A 21,824-nucleotide genomic window follows, 5' to 3' on the forward strand; every position below is an offset into this window, starting at 1 on the left:
AGCTCCCTGCCTCCTGGGCTGGGCTAAGAAGGGAGATAAGAGGAGCAGATTAGGCAAGAGGAAGTGGACTGGGCTGAGCTGGGCTGGTGCTGAACTCCCTGGGCCTAGGGCAGAGTGTGGGTCAGGCACCTGAGCAGCTGGGGCTGAGCCTCGCTGACCAGAGCAGCCATCCCTCCGCCCCAGCCCTGCTGCAGGCTGGGATGCACAGCAGAGGCGGGCACCTGGAGGAGAGTGCGGTGGAGGCAGGGGCAGGGGCTGCTTAGTGGGGGTCCAGGCCTCAGGCAGTCCCAGAGGTCCAGAGGTGGGAGTCTGGTGAGGTGGGTGAGGGAAGTGATTGCCTTGCCTAACGTGCCCCTCATTTTCTTTCTTTTTTATTTTTTTATTTTTTTTGAGACGGAGTCTCGCTCTGTCGCCCAGGCTGCAGTGCAGTGGCGCGATCTCAGCTCATTGCAAGCTCCGCCTCCTGGATTCACGCCATTCTCCTGCCTCAGCCTCCGGAGTAGCTGGGACTACAGGCACCGCCGGCACGCCCGGCTAATTTTTTGCATTTTTAGTAGAGACGGGGTTTCACCGTGTTACCCAGGATGGTCTCTATCTCCTGACCTCGTGATCCGCCTGCCTCGGCCTCCCAAAGTGCCGGGATTACAGGCGTGAGCCACGGCGCCCGGCAGGTGCACCTCATTTTCATGGGGAGGAAGCATTGAGAAAGAGGAGCCGTGTGTTCAGCAAACTTTGCTTATTCAAAACACTCCATTCTAGCTGGGCCCTGTCCCCACCCCAACCCTGCCTCAAAGGTGCTCCCCAGCCTCTGGGGTCAGATGCCCATGCTCTGGCCCCTGCCCCTGAGGAGGTCCTTTCTCCTAGTGAGCTCCCTGTGCCTTCCCTCAGTCCAGGCCTGGGCAGCAGTCTTCCCAGCCGGTCTCCATGTTGTCCTTCTCCAGCCCTCCTGGGCCAAATCTGCCCAGAGACCACCACAGGGACTGAGAGGCCCTGGCTCCAAGGCGACCCGGCCTCATGACCACGTCTCCCCTGTGAGCAGCGCAGAGAAGGAAGCCCAGAGCAGGAAGTGCTGAGAGGCACGGGGTGGGGGTGGGGATGGGGGCGGGGGCTTCCTGCTTCGGCCTCCTTGGGCAGAAGCAGTGACCACAGGCCCCCATGGCAGGCAGGGCGGGTGGTAGGAGGGTGATTTACAAGGCAGATGGGCCTCTGGCTAGAGCTCAGCCCTGCACTCAGCTAGGGCCACCCCAGGGGCTATAAGAGCAACTAGATTTCTGGAGCAGCTCGGGGATGGGTGCCATTTGAGCACAGCTTGGCTCCCCCTCCTGGCTGGCCTCCTTCCTGCCCTTCTTCTGCCTGCCTGTGTCTGCCCAGATTCTCCAAAGAGGAACGCTTGACACCATGTCTCTGCTCAACCCTGTCCTGCTGCCTCCCAAGGTGAAGGCCTATCTGAGCCAAGGGGAGCGCTTCATCAAATGGGATGATGTAAGTGGGGCACGGGCCTCAGCTGCTGGAGCACCCGGTGGTGGGGGCCGGGCTGCTAGGGGCCTTTGCTGGGGTGGGAGGATTGGTTTATGTCTCCTAGGACCCAGGCACCTGTGTGGTTTGGCCAGGCAGCTGACACCACTGCTTGGATAAACAAACCTGGGGTTAAGGGTGTATGTCCCCAGCTGCAGGGCTAAGCCTTGGTTCTAGGTGTGAGAAGTGGGTGAGCTGCCTGGGTGGTCACTGGAGGTAGTTTATTTGGGTCTGCATCTCTGCTCCTTCAAACCCCCAAGAGAAGAGGAGGAAGGTGCACCCCAGAGCTGAGGCAGGCCAGGAGGAGAGGTGAGCTCGTCCCCGCTCCCAGCACAGATGTCTTGCCCTTGCTCCGGCAGGGCGCTCAGACCCAGCTCCTTCACCCCCTCCACCGGGCATCATTCCATTCAAGGAAGCCTTGCTCTCCCCTGCCCTGCTGTGGGGGCAGCCACAAAAGGCCCCTGGACCTAAGTGAGAACTAGAGGCTTCTGCTCCCAGGGAAGGAACTGATTTGACTTCTGCTACCCCTTGCTGGGCTCAGCATTGCTCCCCGATGCAGGCCTGTCAGCAAGGGAAGGGGAAGGCATTGCTGCACCCTGCAGCCCTCTCTCTGCTGTGTCTGTTCCTTCCTACACGGGGCTGCTCCCAGCCTCTGGTTCTCCTGGCCCCTGAAAATGTTACCTTAGGCCAGGGATTCTCTTAGGCTGGAGAGAACAATATGGAGATCCTCCTTCAGGGAGGGGAGGCTGCTGGGCTGGCCCAGTCTGAGAGTTAGAGTGCTGGGCTTGTCCCAGGAAGGGAAATGAAGGCTCGGTGGGGGAGGGAAGACAGCCCTTAGTGCTGGCTTGTCCACCTGATGGGAGGTGGGATGAGGGGGTCTGGGTCTAGGCCCTTCGGGGCTGGGCTAGGCTGGAGGATCTCGCTGCCCATGACTATGGGTTGGGGCCCTGTGGTGAGATGCTTCCTGCTTCCCTAGGAGTGATGTGGGGTTGGTGTAGCATGGCAGTGTGACATGCCCCAGGAGCCTGTGGAATGAGGGAAGTGGCTCAGAATGAAAAGTGAAGTGGCCTCTCTCAGTTCCTCTGGGCAGTGTGTGTAACCTGACTGGGCAGAGGGTCACAGGGTGGCAGTGGAGGTGGGGGGTTGGCAGCCAGCAGAGACTGTTTGTCCTTCTTCCTAAGCTGGCACCTGTGTACCTGGCTGTTCCCTTACCCTCTCCAAGGTAGGGCATTGGATGTTCCCTGGATCCTGACCTGCACAAGCAAGAATGTCCCAAGCCTATCCACAGGCCCATGCTGCTGTGAGACAGGGCTCTGCTTTCGGGCTGCTTTCAGCCCAGTTAGTGGATGGCATGGGTGTGCTGTGCCATGTTGAATAAGCAGAATACATAGGATGTAACCAAATCCCACTTTATTTCATCTCCCGTGGCCTCTTTACAATATATTTGGTAGGAGAAGCTGTCCCCCTGGCCATGGAAAGAAACTCTGCAAGGCCACAAGACATTATATTTACTCTCAGGTAACACAGTCCAGTGGTCACTTTTCATCACAAAATCCAGTCCGATGTCAGAAATTGGCTATAGTCAAAACTCCAACCTTTATTTACATTGACATCTTCTACCCTTCTCCTTCTAGGAATGGTTTCAGGTAGGCTGCAGGCCCCATGGAAAGGGCCTTGGTGGGATTCCCTGCTGGTCCTGCTCAAGGCCCCTCTAGGCATGAGCCACAGGGAGGGAGGTGGGAAAGGGTTAACCAAGTTCTATTTAAATAGGTGCTGTCATAAATTGGCACATGCTTTCTGAGCCTGGCAGAAGCTTAAAGCTGATTCTTTCTCTGGAGGACATTTTTGAGGATTCTTGGGAGACCCTCCCCTTCGAATGGGAACCTCTTGCTTGAAGTCCCCCCAGCATTTCTATTTTAGGGGTCACTCACAACTATGTCTTCAGCCCCTTGTTACCACCTTCAGCTTCCTGTGGCTTTAGGCCCTTTGCCCCCACTCTCCCATGGGCCCACCCTGGACCCCAGCAAATACCCACGCATCCATTGTCCCAAGGGTGCAGGCTCGTCCGACAGGCCAGCACCCCCTGCTCTGCCTTGCAAAGTTAGCTTGCTGTAGTCCACTAGGTCTCCTGGGCAGGAGTCCGACCTCTGTCTGTTATGCCTACAACTTCAAGGATCACAGGGGCCTGTTGTGGGGTGGGGGGAAAGGGGAGGGAGAGCATTAGGACAAATACCTAATGTATGTGGGGCTTAAAACCTAGATGACAGGTTGACAGGTACAGCAAACCACCATGGCACATGTATACAATGTAACAAACCTACACATTCTGCACATGTATCCCAGAACTTAAGGTAAAAAAAAAAAAAAGAGATCACAAAAGCTCTCCAAGCAGAGCTGAAACCCCTCACTAGGCTTAAGGTGGGGGATCAGGCACACCAACTCTCCCTTGGGGAGGTAAGGGAATGGAGCTCCCAACACAGCTTTCTCAAAATTGGCTTCCCCACAAAAATTTTCTCTTTCCCCTCTACTCTAACCACCTCTGCTCTGAGAACATTTTTTGGATCATTTACTTTGTAAATGCTGCACTTGGTCTGTTTTAGTATGTGGCAACTATTGTGCCTTGCTGGAAACCTTAATTTTAATATCTTGTTATATACACATACAAAGACCATTAAACTAAAAGGTAGCCTATGTGCTCTGTCAGTGAGTGGAACAGGACTTTAGAAGGTGAGTTCATTCATTCATTCATTCATTTGCTCATTCAGCAAACACTACATTCAAGTGCCAAGCGCCAAGCACCAAGCTCAAGGTGTAGCGCAGGCTTGTTTTCCTGGAGTCCATGAGTCCCTGGGGATTTCCTAGGTGGGCTTGTAGGTCTGTGACTCACATCCCCCCGGTTACTATAGCACATTTCAGGAAGTGTTTTCAGAAGTTGGGGGGCTTGGGTTGTCCTTGAAGTTATTTCAAACAGAGGAGATTTGGGCACTTAGGTTTGGAGGTGGGAAGGCTTGGTATCTTTATGGGACAGTTGAATGGACAGGGTAGGAGGTATTCATGGAGGGAAGGAGGGGCATATGGGAAGTTAGGTTGCATCTGGATTGTGCAGGGCCTTGGATGCCGGTGCAGGAGTTTGGGCTCTTGGCTCTCGCTGTGTCAATCTCTCCTGGGTGGCAGTAGGGAGTCTCCCTCTATGAGGTGAGGTAGGGGCCAAGATCCTGTTTAGGGTCTAGAGGGAGAATGTCTATTTGGGCTTTAGAGGGGAAAACCCTTCTCTTCCAGAAATGGCATCCCCAATCCTCTGTCCCTCCCAGTGCTTAGCTCTAGACAACAAAAGGAAATGCCTTCAGATTTCTGGGATGGGCACCTCCTGGGAAGATAATGAGCTCTGAAACCCCTGGCCTGGACCAGGGAGGCTTGGCCTGAGGTCTCGGAACAGAGTGCTGGCTCCTTCTCTTTGCAGGAAACTACAGTTGCCTCTCCAGTTATCCTCCGTGTGGATCCTAAGGGCTACTACTTATACTGGACATATCAAAGTAAGGTGAGAAAACCCTTGTGTGCCATGGCCCTGGACTCCTGCTTATCACTGAGGCCAGGCACCCTCCTGGCTGCACCGAGGTGGAGGCATGGATGCTGGAGAGTACAGAATGGCCTGGAAGGGTGGCTCCAGGGGCTCCCCTGTGGGCAGGGGCTCTTTGCTCTGGAAAGGAGGTTGCAGTCACTCCAACCTGTGGCTACCTAAATGTTCCATCCTTAGCATCCCTTGGGGAGAGAGAGAGACAGGCGAAAGCGCTGCTGCTGAAGGCTGATGCTCTGCCTGTGGCTGTGGGTTGACTTGGGGCTCTGGGAGATGACAGATAGGCCCCAGCCGCTGGGCAGGAGGACGGCAAGCGGAAGCTGGGGAGGGTCCAGGATGGTGGAGGAGACACTGCAGGCTCCAGCTCCCTGCCAGGGAGGAATGGACAGAGGGAAAGGGAGGGGGATCTGCATGAGTAGAGAGAACCTGGGCCATAGGAAGGGAAGGTGGGGCCCAGGTGGCCCTGGGCAGCCTGGCATCTAGAGAGAGGTGTTGGCCAAGATTTGAAGGGTGTGGAAGCTCCCTTCTCCCTGTTGCTTATTCTTGACCTGGACTTTTTGTCCCACATCCCTTCTTTGCTCCTACCGGGATCCCCCCATCACCACCCCCAGGAGATGGAGTTTCTGGATATCACCAGCATCCGGGATACTCGCTTTGGGAAGTTTGCCAAGATGCCCAAGGTAGGTGTGTCCAGTAGCAGCCCAGGCTCAAGCACAGCTACTAGCTCCATGGGGCAAGGGCAGGGGTCCCTGTAGGGGTGGGAAGCCTGACTTCTGGAGCATGGGGAATGGTTCCTGGGCTGGGCAGCAAGGACTGTGGCCGGAAGCCAAGGAAGGGGAGCAGCGGCTCCTGGGCTCGCCTGGGCTCTGAGCTTCAGAACTGCGCACAGTGAGCTGAGAGGGCAGGGATCTGGGGGGAGGGGTCAGCTCCTGCCCCTAAAGCACCCCAGCCTGTCTGGGAGGGGTGGTTTACACCCCCACCCCCAGACTAGTTTGCCTATATTTGCCTAATGCTGGTAGGAAAATTGGAGGAAGGGATTGGTGGGAAGCGCGGTTTCCTGAGACTGGGAGCTAAGAATCTGTCTTCAAACAAAAGTGGCAACCAACACGCACAGGACTCCCAGGCCCGCCTCCCTGCCCGCCATCTTGGCTAACCTTTTCCTCAGGGCCTCCCTCTCCTTCCCATCCCAGCCACTGGAGTCAGGGACAGGAAGATGCTAAGGCCTGTGGTTCCTGGGATGGGGATGGGGTTCTGCCCAGTGGGCCATAGCCCAAGTGGCTGAGGGGAGGGCCAGAGAGAGCCACACTGGGCAGGGAGGGAGCACACCTCCATCCTAACCATGCCACCACGTGCTGCAGAGTCAGAAGCTCCGGGAGGTCTTCAACATGGACTTTCCTGACAACAGCTTCCTGCTGAAGACACTCACAGTGGTGTCCGGCCCGGACATGGTGGACCTCACCTTCCACAACTTCGTCTCCTACAAGGAGAACGTGGGCAAGGTGTGCCAGGGAGCACCGGGCCTGGGTCTGGGCCCCTGGGATAACCTGGACTTCCTGAGAGACACAGGCCTGGGCGGGGATGCTCAGGAGCCTGACTGCTGCTCTCTGTGGTCCTGCAGGTCTGGGCTGAGGACGTACTGGCCCTAGTCAAGCATCCGCTGACAGCCAACGCCTCTCGCAGCACCTTCCTGGACAAGATGTAAGCGCCCCCTGCCTGGCCTGAGCCCTGGTGCTGAGCATGCCAGCCCTGGGCCTTGACGGGCTGCTTTCTGCCCCCCAGCCTTGTGAAGCTCAAGATGCAGCTCAATTCTGAAGGGAAGATTCCGGTGAAGAAGTGAGCCCCCCAACCCCTCCCCAGGCTTCCAGGGGCTCCCCAAAGCATTTGTTTTCAGGCCTGACTCCTCTCTCTACCTGGTACCTTTCTCTGCCCCTTCAGCTTTTTCCAGATGTTTCCTGCTGACCGTAAGCGGGTGGAAGCTGCTCTCAGTGCCTGCCACCTCCCCAAAGGCAAAGTGAGTGGATCTGCACCCCTGCCCATCCCCCAGTATTCTTGTCCCCACCAGAAAGCAACTTGGCCAGGAATGATGGGTGGGGGAGCAGAGGTGACATCACAGCCCCAGCCAAGAGCCTGGAGAGCCAATCAACCCTGGAGCTGCTGGTTACTGACACTAGGCACAGGGGTGGAGCCAGGGCAAGGGGGTGAGACACTGAGCTCCAAGCAGGTTTTTCTGTATCCCCTACCCTGGGTGGTGGGGGCGCTGGGGCTGTGGTTGATGGACTGTGTTCAGGGCAGGCAGCAGAAACGGCGTGCATTCCCAGTCTAGTGTTGGGAATGGGAGCTGAGCGTGAATATTTTCAGCCTGGAGGAACGAGATAAGGTCGGCAGTGGCAGGCAGCAGTCTGCAAGGATCTGGAAGTCTGCAGGGTGTTGAGGGAGAGGAACTGAACCAAAGGCGGAAGCTGCCAAGATGCAGACTTCTGCTCTGTACAGAAAAGCATTTTTTTCCCTGTCTTTTTAGTTAAGTAATTAATTTTTAATTACAAGTTGTAATCAGTGTCACCCCATGAGGCAACTTATGTGAATTACTAAAAGGAGCCCTCTGGGCTGGTATGGCCCTGAGCTAGGGTTCAAGCCTGGCTAATGGAGCAAATCTCAGCCCCTGTGCCTGCTTGGCCAGTGCTCTTGTGTGGGTCCCAACCTATACCCCATGGAGTATTTTCTCCTGGTAAGAAATTGGAACATTATAAATAAATAAAACTATGACCCCCATTGATCACCTGCCCACATGAATCCCAGGAGGAGCATTTACCCCACAGCCACAGCTCTGCAGAGTTGGTGACTCCTTGATGCAGTCAGTCACAGGGATCCAAATGTGGCGTTGGGGAGAGGTAGGAATGGGCTCCTCCAGCTCCCCTACAGCCAGCAACACTTACCTGTGGTCAGCACATATCCACCCTCCCTCTCTCCTGCCGCCTGAGCTCCTCTGGCTAAGTCCTCCTTATCTATCTGCTTTCCTTCTGTCTTAGGAGAGGCTACTGACCCAACTTTGCTTGGAGCTGAAGCTCCAGAGACAGGATGGGTTTGGGGAGATCCAGTTAGACTCTCCTGCTCAGACCCTCTGCTCCAAACTAAGACTGATGTTGGCCTTCCAGTGTGATTCTGAAAGACATTTAATGTTTTTTTGGGGGGGGAAGGAATGCAAAGGTGCAGAATCCCTGAATACCACAAATGTACTTTTCGTTTCTATTTCTATAGATTTGCCTATTCTGGTGGTAAAGTAAATGAAATCATAAATATGTGCTCTTCGATGTCAGGCTTTATTCATTTGTCATAATGTTTTCAAGGTTTATCCATGTTGTAGCATGCATGAGTACTTCATTCCTTTTTACCGCCTAGTAATATTCCATTGTATGGATATACCACATTTTGTTCATCTGTTTATCAGTTGGTAGATGTTTGGGTTTTTCGTACTTTTTGGTTATGAATATTCATGTACATGATTTTGTGTGAACATGTGTAAATTCTCTTGGGTATATACCCAGGGGTGGAATTGTTGGGTCATGTGGTCACTCTATATTTAACATTTTGAGAAACCGCTCAACTGTTTTCTAAAGTGAGAGCATTGTGTAGGGATTTATTTATTTATTTCTGAGACAGAGTCTCACTCTGTTGCCCAGGCTGGAGTGCAGTGGTGCGATCTCAGCTCACTGCAACCTCTGCCTCCCAGGTTCAAGCGATTCTCCTGCCTCAGCCTCCTAAGTAGCTGGGATTACAAGCATGTGCCACCATGCTAGGCTAATTTTTGTATTTTTAGTAGAGATGGGGTTTCACCATATTGGCCAGGCTGGTCTCGAACTCCTGACCTCAGGTGATCCACCCTCCTCGGCCTCCCAAAGTGCTGTGTGGGGTTTTAGGTTAGTCACATCCCGCTAACACTTGCGATTGTCTGTTTTTAGTTTTAGCCATCCTAGTGGGAGTGGTATCTCATTGTGGTTTTGACTTGCGTTTCTCTAACTACAAATGATATTGAGCACCTTTTCTGTGTTTATTGGTCACTTATATATCTTCTTTGGAGAAATACCTGTCCAAATCCATTGTCCATCTTTCAATTGGGTTGTCTTTTTGTTGACTTATCTCTTATCTGATTTGCAAATATTTTATCCCATTCTGCGGGTTACCTTTTTCACTTTCTTGATGGTGTCCTTTGAAGCACAAAAGTTTTTAATTTTGATGACGTTTAATTTATCTTTCTTTGTCCCCGTGCTTTTGGTGTCTCCAAATATTATTGTTGAATTGTCCTCCTTTCAATTCTATCAGTTTTTGTTTTTTATATTATGGGGTTCTGTTGTTAGGTGCATATATGTTTATATTCAAATTGCTTCTTTTTGAATATTTGTCCTCCACTTAAAAAAGACAGCCTACTAGCCTGGCAAGCAGCACCATTTCTTCTGACCTCTTTTCTACCTCATTCTGGTCATTCTTAGTTCTGATCCTGCCCCAGCTGATGGAATAGCCACTGTACAAAATCAGGGTCAGAGCAAACCAGCTAAGCACACTCTCTGCTCAGCAACCAGGGCCTTGAGAAGTGGGTGCTTGGGTGTCCTTGAAGTTCTTCTGTCTGCCTTGAGCCCACCTTCTGACCAGGTCCCCTTGACCAGGGCTGGGCCGAGTTTGCGGTTCTTAGCTCTGAGAAGGTGAGGGCAGGGGCAATAAGGTTACTATGCCCCCAGAATGACGCCATCAATCCTGAGGACTTCCCAGAACCTGTCTACAAGAGTTTCCTCATGAGCCTCTGTCCTCGGCCAGAAATAGATGAGATCTTCACTTCTTAGTGAGTTTCTTGGGTTGTGCTGGTCATGGGAAAAGGGTGGTGGCTAACAATCCCCTCCTCCCACCTGCCATGGTGGGAATCAGGAGGCTTCACTGGACAAGGGGGTTGTCTAAGCCTCCAGGCCCAAGGGATATGGATCTGTGCTCTTCTCTCTGGCCTGAAGCCATGCTAAGGCCAAACCCTACATGACGAAGGAGCACCTGACCAAATTCATCAACCAGAAACAGCGGGACTCCCGGCTTAACTCCCTGCTGTTCCCGCCAGCACGGCCTGACCAGGTGCAGGGCCTCATCGACAAGTATGAGCCCAGTGGCATCAATGTGCAGAGGGGTGAGGACTAAGGGAACCCCTCGTCCCCTGTGGTCCTGTCCTGCCTTGGCAGCGGGGCTGCAGCCCTGACAGCTATCTCCTGTCCCCCAGGCCAGCTGTCACCTGAAGGCATGGTCTGGTTTCTTTGTGGGCCAGAGAACAGCGTGCTGGCCCAGGACAAGCTGCTGCTCCACCATGACATGACGCAGCCACTCAATCATTACTTCATCAACTCGTCCCACAACACCTACCTGACAGGTGGGCCCTGATAACCTCGGTGCCAACCTCTGCTTTCACAGGGGTTCCCTGCATCCTCCATAGGGGTTGCCCACGTGCTGCTGGCCCTGAGAATAACACAGACCATGATGGAGTGGCGGTGGGGGCAGAGCTGGGCTGCCTTTGGGTGATGCCCTCACCTCTTTGCCATCCTCTGGCTCAGCCGGCCAGTTCTCAGGCGTCTCCTCGGCTGAGATGTACCGCCAGGTGCTGCTCTCTGGCTGCCGTTGTGTGGAGCTAGACTGCTGGAAGGGGAAACCCCCTGACGAGGAGCCCATTATCACCCATGGCTTCACCATGACTACAGACATCTTCTTCAAAGTGAGACCCTGGGCACAGAGGCTGGTGGCAGTGGCAGTAGGGAAGGGCTCTGGGCCAGAAGCTTTGAGGAGTTGGAGGGCTGAAGCTAGAGAGGAGGAATGGCTGGAAGGCCTCAGACCAGTGGGGACCTCAGGGATTGGGGGCCAATGGCGGCCATCCAGTTTTATGTGTGTATTGAAACTAGGCAGGGGAGAAAAGTGCTATCACAGGACAGGCAGTCAGAACGCTGACCTTCTATTCATGGAGTCTCCTTCTCCTCCAGGAAGCAATTGAGGCTATTGCAGAAAGTGCCTTTAAGACCTCCCCCTATCCCATCATCCTGTCGTTTGAGAACCATGTGGACTCGTGCGTATCCAGGCCCATTCAGCCACATTCTCACCCAGTCCCCAGTCTCCTGCCTGCGACTGTCCTCCCCGCAACTGCCCCAGCCTCTAGCCATTGCCTACAGCATCTCCCATGTCTCAGTATAATCTCCCTAAGGCCCCATGTTCTCCTGCTCAAGTCTCAGCCTCCCTGACCTCTTGGCCCCTGATCTGGGTCATCAAGGGCACAAAAGGATGCATAATAGGGTTGGTGCTGAGCGGCTGAACCCCATCCCCACTTTTGCTCCCTGCAGACCCCGCCAGCAGGCTAAGATGGCTGAGTATTGCCGGACGATCTTTGGGGATATGCTGCTCACAGAGCCCCTGGAAAAGTTCCCAGTGAGTGGGCTTCGCTGTGGGACATTTGGGCCTTGGGCCTGGGAACCTGGGGCAGGGTGAAAACCAGGTTAGGGAGACACTTCCATAGGATGCTAGGGTTCACTTGGTTAGATGTGGGTCTGGGATCCTGTCACCTACCATGTGTCAGGCACTGTGCTGGGCTTCGGAGTATGCTAGTGACAAAGACACAGTCCCTACCCTCAGGTGTATTACCCTCTAGTGAGGAGACAGACAAGTAACCAGGCCATTACAACCCAGTGGTTATGGGAGCACCTGGGGAGTTCTGATCTGGTCTTGGGGATCAGGGAAGGCTTCCTAGAGGAAGTGATGGACAGGGCTCCTAGAGTAGCCTGTTAGGTCCTCCTGGTGCAGATGGCCTTGGGCCAGGGTCCCATACTCAGGGACAGCTACAACAAGCGCCAGATGAGCCGCATTTACTCCAAGGGATAAGCTGAATTTATCTCAGTGAGAATGGGGATGACAAGCCGTAGTGAGAGGCGGGTCAAGAGGAGTGGGGGAGGCCGAGGGAGCATGCTTGGTATTAAGGAGCTCAGCCTATGCCATGAAGGTGAGAAGATGGTGCTGACCTGCTCTCCACTCCATAGCTGAAACCAGGTGTCCCCCTGCCCAGCCCTGAGGATCTCAGGGGCAAGATCCTCATCAAGAACAAGAAGAACCAGTTTTCTGGCCCCACCTCCTCCAGTAAGGATCCTGGTGGGGAGGCTGAGGGCAGCGGCCCACCCAGTGCCCCTGCAGGTGAGGGCACAGGTGAGTCAGGGAGGACTATGGCGGGGGTATTAGGAGCATCTGGAACAGGAGAGGGGCTGGACCTGGAGGAGCCATGCAGGAGCCAGTGCCGACAGAGCTGTGTGTGGCAGTGTGGGCTGGCGAGGAAGGGACTGAGCTGGAGGAGGAGGAGGTGGAAGAGGAAGAGGACGAGGAGTCAGGAAACCTGGACGAAGAAGAGATTAAGAAGATGCAGTCGGATGAGGTGTGTAGGGGTAGCCCCGGACCCCTCTGTGTCATCCTCCACCGCTGAGCCCCCTGGATGGGGGCCTTGGGCCACATTCCTGGGCTCTGCACCATCCTCCTCTTCTTTGCCCTCCCCTCTCCTCCTTAGGGCACAGCGGGCCTGGAAGTGACGGCTTATGAGGAGATGTCCAGCCTAGTCAATTACATCCAGCCCACCAAGTTCATCTCCTTTGAGTTCTCTGCCCGTAAGTTAGCATGAGTAACTTATGGGTGGGTAAGAATAAGGGGGATCTCCCCCTTCCTTGGACTTGGGGCCCTGCCTATAAATATCCAGCCACGGAGTCAGGCAAAGGGCTTGCTTAAGTGGCAGTGGCTCCCAGTTTCTCTAGTGAGGAACTTGGCACCAAACAGAATGCTCTGGAGTGTGTCGGTGACAGGCTGGGCGTTATGACAGGCCACCTTGGCTGGGATGGCTTGGGGCTCCTGCAGCTGCCTGCAGGCTCTGTGGCTCCCAGGGCTGAACTGTGCTGTGGGCTGGCCCAAGCCCAGAAGCCCTGGCCGTGGGACATGAGACTTCCTAAAAGGGAGTGGAGGCAGAGAAAGCCACCAGAGCATACTGCCCCCTTGCACCCTCCCCCTTTCATGCACACCCCGACTGTTTACCTTTATCTTCTCTGGACACAAGCACAGTACGTTCCTCTCACTCTCTGTGCATGTCCTATACACGAGCACCTCTTTCTGTCTCCTCCTGTGCACAGTTGGACTTCTGTAGCACTGACTTCTCATCCCTGAACCCACAGCCTACATCCCCATCTGGGCACACTCATGGCATGTACTACACTTAATGTGCCCCTCTCCCCAGACGTGCTCAGCCATAGCTTACATACCTCATTCCCTGTGCACATCAAAGCATGCGTTCACATTTCGTGTGTGCACAGCATGTTACTGACCCCCTAGGCTCAGCCTGGCATGTTCCCCATGCCCTCTGTGCCCATCCATGGCATGTGGGTCTCACTCTCGACATCCATGGCACACAATCCACTCCTGTGCATACACACTGAGAACACCCCTCACCCCAGCAGGCACTGTGATCCATACACTTCTCCCAGAGGTTGGTCCCTAAACCTCAGGCCTCAGTGGAAATACTGGGTTGGAGGCATCTCTATAGGCCAGAGGGAGCTGCCCCAAAGGGGAGGCCAAGACTGAGGGAGGGGACAGCTTGATAAGACTCCTCCCCTCCCTTTCTCCCCTATGTAGAAAAGAACCGAAGTTATGTCATCTCATCCTTCACAGAGCTCAAGGCATATGACCTGCTCTCCAAGGCCTCAGTGCAGTTTGTGGAGTATCCTTGAGGTTTCAGTGGCCAGGGTCCCCGGCTGGGGTGGGGAGCCAGAGGAGGGCCTGGGGACAGGGCCCCCAGGGTAAGCTGTTAGGTCCTCCTGGTGCAGAGGGCCTTGGGCTAGGGTCCTATACTCAGGGACAGCTACAACAAGCGCCAGATGAGCCGCATTTACCCCAAGGGAACCCGCATGGACTCCTCAAACTACATGCCCCAGATGTTCTGGAATGCTGGATGCCAGATGGTTGCCCTCAACTTCCAGACGATGGGTGAGGGCATTCCCAGGCCCCTAAGAATGCTTCCCTGGTCCCTGCACCCCCCACCTTTACATCCTTGAGGGGTCTTTGGAACAGCCTGGGGAGTCCTGCTGTTAGTGTAGACTCTGGGAGCATGCCCAGGTGCGTGAGAATTTGGGGGTAGAAATGCATTAGCCTGTGCCTGTGTGCCTGCGCATACATGGTGGATGTGAAGATGCCAGGCTGCCAGTGTGGGTTCTGGCCGCTCCACCCAGGTGTGTCTGTGGGCCACCTGCCCCAGCTACCCCAGCTCCCACCACAGGCCCTCAGCCTGCCCCAGCTGCCCCAGCTCCCACCACAGGCCCTCAGCCTGCCCCAGCTGCCCCAGCTCTCACCACAGGCCCTCAGCCTGCCCCAGCTGCCCCAGCTCCCACCACAGGCCCTCAGCCTGTCTGTGGCTTTCCTCCTTGCTGCCTCCAGGCTGTGGACCCTGCCTAAGAGAGAAGACACCACAAGGAACCAGACTGGGACAGGAGAAGCCCTCATCCTTATGGTCCACCCAACCTCCCCATTCACCAGACAGCAAAGGCTGGGAATGGAGGAAATGGAGACTGGGCACAGCCTCAGGGCTGGGCCTTCCTCACTGAGTGTCCTTGTCCCTCCAGACTTGCCCATGCAGCAGAACATGGCAGTGTTTGAGTTCAACGGGCAGAGTGGCTACCTCCTCAAGCACGAGTTCATGCGCCGGCCAGACAAGCAGTTCAACCCCTTCTCAGTGGACCGCATCGACGTGGTGGTGGCCACCACCCTTTCCATCACGGCAAGGCCCTGGGGCACACAAGTGGCCGGGAGGCTGAGGTCTTGAGTAGAAGGGCACAGGAGCCCACCCCTCACTCAACTCCCAACCCCCTCCCCTGATATCCTGGAAACTTCAGCCCCAGCCAGTTCCTGCAGTAGCAAGTTGCCTTGGAAACTGCCTCCTCCTCAGCACTGGAGGCTGCCACTTGGTCCCCATGGAAACCAATGGGAAGGGCTGAGGCTGGGGTGGGGGAGGGGAGGAGGAGTGGGCAGAGTGGGGCAGCTGGAGCCCCAGGTCCTTGGGGAAGGTGTTGTTCCCTCCTTGGCTAGGGAGGGAGGTGGGAGGCCCACCTCTTCCCTTCATGCTAGAAGCTCCCTGGTCCTCAGAGCTTAGCTGTAACCTGTGGGCTACACAGCCTCTACTTATGGCCAGAGCTGAATGAGGTTCTTCATAACACCCAAGAACGAATGCTTCAGCTCTAGGGAGCCAGGGGCCCCAGATGCTTGGGGAAGAGCCTGGGTGGGGATTTGATGCTGGTTTTCCTGGGCCCCTACCCCCAGGTGATCTCTGGGCAGTTCCTGTCAGAACGCAGCGTGCGCACCTATGTGGAAGTGGAGCTGTTTGGCCTTCCTGGGGACCCCAAGAGGCGCTATCGAACTAAGCTGTCACCTAGTACCAACTCCATCAATCCTGTCTGGAAGGAGGAGCCCTTTATCTTTGAGAAGGTGGGGGCCAGGGCATGGCAGGGCAGAGTCTGTCTAGTTCTTGGCCTCTACTTACAGACAAGAGGAAGTAAACAAGGCAGCTCCTTGACCTTCCTCCTCCTCCTCTTCCCACCACTTACCCTGGGCCCTCCTGTTTCAAGAGTGCAAAACCTAAGTTTACAGAAGTTTACTTGGTAGGCAGAGAGTGTGTGTGTGTGTGTGTGTGTGTGTGTGTGTGTGTGTGTGTGTGGATTAGAGGCAGAAATGTGATCTCAGTGTTGAGGGTCCCATGGGAGTCTTTTGCCCCACTGGATACCCACTAGCAAAGCTGCCAAGGGCTGTCTGTGCCAGGCCCCCTCAGCCCTGGGCTGCAAATCCAGCCCTCCTCCCCTGTGTGGAACCAGCCACGGCATGTACTGTTGGGATGTCTTTGTATATGGCCTAGAGTGTGCCCTCTGTCTGTCCTCACCAAATCTGGTGACACTCACCATGTTCTCACACTGATGCTGAGACTTCTGGAGCCAGGGAGGGGGGCAGCTTGGCTCCTCTCTCCCCTCCCAGCCTGTCATGTCCCCAACTCTCCCCAGATCTTGATGCCTGAGCTGGCCTCCCTCAGGGTGGCTGTGATGGAGGAAGGCAACAAGTTTCTTGGACACCGCATCATCCCCATCAATGCCCTAAATTCTGGTAAGGAGTGGGGTCCTTCACTGTTCCAAGATCAGCAGCAGGAGCCTGTGCACAGGGTGGGGCAGCTTCTGGGAGGGGGCCTGGAGTGAGGCCTTACCTAAGCCCTCACATTATAAGGAGTAGGGCAGAACAGCACCTCTCCAGGAACCTGAGAGAGGTGGGAACTCTGCCCACCTAACAGAATTGCTATAATTTTCTGAAACGGCTGGGGCAGTTTCTCAAGTAGCTGACACTTATGGGCATTTAAAATGTGCTAAGGGCTTATAATACATTCTCACTTCATCCTCACAATAACCACACGAGTAGACACTCATCCCCTCTTCACAGATGAGTAAAGTCTCAGAGAGTTAAAGTAACCTGGCTGAAGTCACACAGCCAGGATGGTGTAGTGCCAGATTCAGACCCTTGAGTCCTCGGCTGTGTGTACACAGCGCTGGCAGGAACGGGCTCTGGCTCACTGCCTACCCTGTCCTGTCTGACAGGGTACCACCACCTGTGCCTGCACAGTGAGAGCAACATGCCCCTCACCATGCCTGCGCTCTTCATCTTCCTGGAGATGAAGGACTACGTACCTGGTGCTTGGGCAGGTAAGAGCCCATGGCATGCCAGGAGCCCCAGGGTGTCTGTTCCCCCTTCCTTCCCATCAAGCCAGCTTCCAGAGTGGGGTGGGATCCAGATGGGGCATCCTGGAGTGGGTGAGGACAGGGGAGACTTCCAGGCACATCTCCATATACACCATGTTGTAATGTCCTGTGCACCCACCTAGATCTCACTGTGGCCCTCGCCAACCCCATTAAGTTCTTCAGTGCCCATGACAAGAAGTCTCTGAAGCTCAAGGAGGCCATGGGAGGTCTGCCTGAGGTCTGTGTTGCCTGCACTGCTGGCCAGGGGCTCACCAGAGCTCGGCCCTATTTATGGGAGAGGATGGGGGGAGGGCCGAGTCCCAGGCTCGGGGAGAGAGGGCTGTCAAGCCACCTTCCTAACCTGCTCTCCCTACACAGAAGCCCTTCCCACTGGCGAGTCCAGTTGCCAGCCAGGTCAATGGGGCGTTGGCCCCAACGAGCAATGGGTCACCAGGTATGAGCTTCGGTCCGCACACCTACTGGGGGCACCTCCACCTCTGCACCCACAGGCACTTCCCTTTAAAAAATTTCACCTGGGGAAAGTGCAGGGCAGGGGGCACATACTACGACTCCCAGGGGCAGTGTGGGGGAGGCGAATGGAGCCAAGGGGCCCCCCAGAGCACCTGCCAGCCCAGCCCGTGGCTCTTGCAGCAGCCAGGGCCGGGGCCAGGGAAGAGGCTATGAAAGAAGCTGCGGGTAAGGCCTGCTGAGTCCGGTGATGAGCCTGGGGCGGGTCCGGGGCTCCTTGGGGGTTGGACAGGCAGGACGGCCTGGCCGGTGGTGCGCCTCACCCGGGCCTCCGCAGAGCCGCGGACCGCCAGCCTGGAGGAGCTCCGGGAGCTAAAGGGCGTCGTGAAGCTGCAGCGGCGGCACGAGAAGGAGCTGCAGGAGTTGGAGCGGCGCGGAGCGCGGCGCTGGGAGGAGCTGCTGCAGCGGGGCGCGGCGCAGCTGGCCGAGCTCGGGCCACCGGGCGCGGGGGGCGGCGGGGCCTGCAAGCTCGGTCCGGGCAAGGGCTCTCGCAAGAAGAGGTAAGGCCCGTGGCGGTGCCCTGCCCTCTGCAGCGCGGGCGGCGGAGGATCTCAGGGCCTGTCCCCACGTGGCCTCCCCAGGAGCCTGCCCTGCGAGGAGAGCGCCGGAGCCGCGCCGGGCGAGGGCCCTGAGGGCGTGGACGGGCGCGTGCGGGAGCTGAAGGACAGGCTGGAGCTGGAGCTGCTGCGGCAGGGCGAGGAGCAGTACGAGTGCGTTCTGAAGCGCAAGGAGCAGCACGCGGCCGAGGTGGCGACAACCCCACCAGCCCCACCGACCCCACCCCCCCACCGACCCCATCCGCCCCTCCCCCCGACCCAACCCCCTCACCGACTCCCCCTCCACCGACCCTTCTCGCCCTCCCACCGACCCCCCACCACTCCCTCTGAACAACAAAGGGCTTCTCGCCAACCCTACTTCCTCTCCCCGCAGCAAATCTCCAAAATGATGGAGCTGGCTAGAGAGAAACAGGCGGCAGAGCTGAAGGCCCTGAAGGAGACGTCGGAGAGGTACGACTGCCTCCCTCCCACACCTGCCTCGCCTCCCAGCAAGGGCTCAGCCGCACAAAACAGCTCCTTCATGCCTGTCTCTCTGCAGCGACACCAAAGAGATGAAGAAAAAGCTGGAGACGAAGAGACTGGAGCGGATCCAGGGCATGACCAAAGTCACTGTAAACAAGATGGCCCAGGAGAGGTGAGCCCTGGAGGGGAGGCCCAGGGCTGGGCAGACCCCACTTCAGGTGGAAAGGGGCCTCTCTACAAGTGGATCCTGACTCACTTCCCAAAGATGCACCTGTCCCCTGCCTCTCCAAAAAGCGGATCCCACCTGTCACCTTTGATCAGAGTGTCCCCCTCAGACAAAACATGGAGGCCAACACTACATGGGCAGAGCTCTGGAGGCAGCCAAGCCTGCAGGGAGGGAGCTGAGGCCTTGGGATCGCAGCCTGTCCACTGTGGTGGCACTGTTTCCCACGGAGGGACAGCGTGTTTTGGTGGGGAAATGGTTCCCTCAGAGGGCCCCAGGACTCCCAGTGGCCCCTACATACTCCTTGGGTCCCCACATCTGCCCCCAGCTGGTTCCTGCCCTATGTTGGATTTCTCATTTGCCTACACCCTGCGTAGACAACATGTTACCCTACTCTCCCTAGGGGTTTTCTCCCTTTTCTAAAACTCCAATTACACCAACAGGTTGAAGAGAGAGATTAACAACTCCCACATCCAGGAAGTAGTGCAGGTGATCAAGCAGGTGTGTAAGGGCTGTGTCCTTCCTAAACACACACACACGTGCACACACACACGCGCGCGCACACACGCACACACGCGCGCACACACACGCGCACACACGCGCGCGCGCACACACACACACACGCTCTCTCTCTCTCTTCACGAGTGGGAAGGGGTGGCCCCAGGCCCTGACTTTGCCCTTAGGAGATGCACTGTCCAGCGCTGTCCATGCAGCTGGAGTGGGAGGGGACATCCTGGGGTTCCAGCCTGTGTATGGAGGTTGGGGTACCAGCCTGAAGGGATCTGTCTCTGGCCAGTTCTCGTGTGTAGAAATGATATGGGCTAACTGGCCCATATCAGGGCCAGGGGAGGCTGGGACTGGCGAGGGTCAGGGGATGAAGAGGGAGTGAGGAAGCTTCCTGAGGTGCCAAGGAGTAAGAAGAGAGAATGGACCTGAAGCTCCCCTAGGGATCATTAACCACAGAACACAGCTGCCACCTACTGGGTCCTGACCTGTGCCAGGCACTCTGCCAGGTGCCTCACATGAGCTGTCTCGTATCATCTTTTACAGTCCAGTGAGACAGGTGCTGCTATCCTTATCTTACAAATTTTTAAAACTACCTAAATGTTAAGGAATTTGCCCAAAGTCTTACAACTAATCTGGGATTACAGCTGGATTTTGACCTAGCTTGCCCGTCTGTGCTGTCCTGATTCTCTGCCATCCACTCCCACCCAGATGACGGAGAACTTGGAGAGGCACCAGGAGAAGCTGGAAGAGAAGCAGGCGGCTTGCCTGGAACAGATACGGGAGATGGAAAAGCAGGTAACAAGTTCACTACGGGGGCCGCCAGCAGAACCGAATGGGTTCCAGGTTGTAAAGGGGCCTTGCCCCAGGGAGCTGCCAGTGAGAGGGTAGAGGAAGGGGGCCATCATCCTTCACTGTGGGGTCCCGAGGCCCTTTCAAATGAGGCAGCTCTGCAGATCTCTGCCTGGTTAGGATCCCCTTTCTTGAGAGGCTCCTGATGGGCTCCACCACTCCCCCACCCCGCCTCTCACCCCAGTCTCCTGGGAGCTCCGAACATGGATATTGGGCATCTCCTTTTCCCACTGTCCAGGGAGCAAGGGTGGCCAGGGGGCCCCTCCTGAGCCAGGCAGGGGTCCTTGCTGTCTCCACAGTTCCAGAAGGAGGCGCTGGCAGAGTACGAGGCCAGGATGAAGGGTCTGGAGGCAGAGGTGAAGGAGTCGGTGAGGGCCTGCCTCAGGACCTGCTTTCCCTCTGAGGCCAAGGACAAGCCTGAGAGGGTCTGCGAGTGCCCCCCAGAGCTGTGTGAGCAGGACCCACTCGTAGCAAAGGCAGATACCCAGGAGAGCCGCCTCTGATGCCCCCATCCCACTGGGACATTTAGCAAGGATATTCAGCCCCTTCTCTGGGATGTGGTTCTATTCCCCCAGGAAAAAGGAGCCCCAGCCTTCTGAGGCTGTGGGAACCTGTGGCTGCCTTGGACGCTGCAGCCCCCTCCTCAACGGCCAGGCCAGAGGCCGAGACAGGACCCAGGCACCCTCACGGCAGGGCCTCTCTGGGGCTTAGAAGTCGTCTCAAGCTGACTTCCTACCTCCCCCCTATCTCTAGATAAGTGTCATATTTGTTGAGGGCAAAAGACTATGGACTGGAAGGCAGAAAGTGGAATCCTGGCCCCACTCTGCCTTTCCTATTGAGCAACCAGCAGTCCCCACTCTGGGCTCAGTTTCCTCACCTGGAGGGTTGGACCCACTCACCTGGAACCTCCACTCTAGCCCCGAACCCTCCTGCCCCAATGTTAGCAGCGCTGCCAGGCTTCCAGGCCCCATCAGGCCTGCCCTGAGTTGGCCTTGTCCACTCCTTGAGGCAGAGCCTGGCACTACCTCACAGCTCCCTGGGGACAGCCACTCCCTGGCTGAGGGCCCTCCCCTCCCCTCTGCCTGTCCGGAATGGGAGGCTGAAATGGAAAAGCTGCCCTGGCCCTGCTTGGCTGAGTCATAAGGGGCAGTGGCCTCTTGGGTGCTGTTCCACCCTGAACCTGGCTCACCCCTCTTCCTAGGCCTGGGGGCAGGCAGTTCCTAGCATGTACCCCTCTCAGGCTGCCTGCCTGACAAGGTCAGCATCATTTGCTCTCCTGAATTTATGAGGTGTATTTATTTTTCTCTTTCTTACTCCTATTAAAGAACCTTGTCCCAGTGTTTCCTGCTTAAGCCTGGTCTCTATTCTACAGGTAGGAAATGTGGGGCAGGGTAGTAGAGTGCCCCTGAAATGAAACAGGCTGGGGAAAAAAAATCTCTTGGGAGGTGAACCCGGCGGGGGGTCCTTTCCAGAGTCCAGTGAAATAGCCCTGCCTCTGGGCTTGAAGAGGATTCATTTCCCCTTCTGCTGGCCCTGATGCCACAATCACTGGAAAATTATGTCACCCCCTCTTTGCCCCCACACAGATGTGGCCCTTCATTGTCTCCACTCTCAGGGTTGGAACAGAAGAGCTGAGTGCAAAGATGTCCCCTATTTTGGGGGGAATTCCAAACTTTTAGGCAATCTAGGCCCCTTTAAGAAGACAGAGTGGTTGGATGCTGAGGCCCCTATGGCAGCTATGGTTGACCTCAAAACTTGCTGTGGAGGGGCTTGTGGGCAGCCACTCACTGCACCAATGACATGATCCCAAA

At 56.1% G+C, this 21,824-nt stretch overlaps 1 protein-coding gene across 8 annotated transcripts; it reads left to right on the forward strand.

The window, feature by feature from the left end:
• The first annotated feature begins 1,100 nt into the window (after positions 1-1,100).
• Positions 1,101-21,355, forward strand: PLCB2 (phospholipase C beta 2). 8 transcript variants are annotated; one of them, XM_030814318.1, is made up of 33 exons: positions 1,466-1,482; positions 1,776-1,824; positions 4,976-5,053; positions 5,701-5,769; positions 6,448-6,588; positions 6,708-6,787; positions 6,869-6,922; positions 7,025-7,100; positions 9,820-9,920; positions 10,084-10,250; positions 10,341-10,487; positions 10,669-10,826; positions 11,089-11,171; positions 11,443-11,527; positions 12,133-12,295; positions 12,406-12,518; positions 12,648-12,744; positions 13,757-13,841; positions 13,983-14,107; positions 14,740-14,894; positions 15,434-15,598; positions 16,165-16,264; positions 16,747-16,851; positions 17,031-17,125; positions 17,266-17,341; positions 17,539-17,583; positions 17,693-17,915; positions 17,997-18,162; positions 18,346-18,422; positions 18,511-18,606; positions 19,101-19,158; positions 19,873-19,959; positions 20,313-21,355. In XM_030814318.1, the coding sequence occupies exons 4-33, from the start codon at positions 5,704-5,706 to the stop codon at positions 20,514-20,516; spliced, it is 3,393 nt and encodes a 1,130-aa protein (XP_030670178.1). In that variant the 5' UTR covers positions 1,466-1,482; positions 1,776-1,824; positions 4,976-5,053; positions 5,701-5,703; the 3' UTR covers positions 20,517-21,355. The 8 variants fall into 8 exon arrangements, 7 of the variants coding, with proteins under 7 accessions (XP_030670174.1, XP_030670175.1, XP_030670176.1 ...); XM_030814314.1 differs by lacking the exon at positions 1,776-1,824 and having other exon boundaries at positions 1,101-1,482; XM_030814315.1 differs by lacking the exon at positions 1,776-1,824 and having other exon boundaries at positions 1,101-1,482; positions 17,542-17,583.
• Positions 21,356-21,824: the final 469 nt, after the last annotated feature.

This window comes from Nomascus leucogenys, chromosome 6, assembly GCF_006542625.1.
Source record: "Nomascus leucogenys isolate Asia chromosome 6, Asia_NLE_v1, whole genome shotgun sequence".
NCBI lineage: Eukaryota > Metazoa > Chordata > Mammalia > Primates > Hylobatidae > Nomascus > Nomascus leucogenys.

Excerpts from the sequence above, each read along its gene's own strand:
- PLCB2 (XM_030814314.1), top strand. The coding sequence starts at position 1,399 with ATGTCTCTGCTCAACCCTGTCCTGCTGCCTCCCAAGGTGAAGGCCTAT. Across the intron at positions 5,054-5,700 it reads ACTGGACATATCAAAGTAAG|GAGATGGAGTTTCTGGATAT; the intron begins GTGAGAAAACCC and ends CACCACCCCCAG. Across the intron at positions 11,172-11,442 it reads TTTGAGAACCATGTGGACTC|ACCCCGCCAGCAGGCTAAGA; the intron begins GTGCGTATCCAG and ends TGCTCCCTGCAG.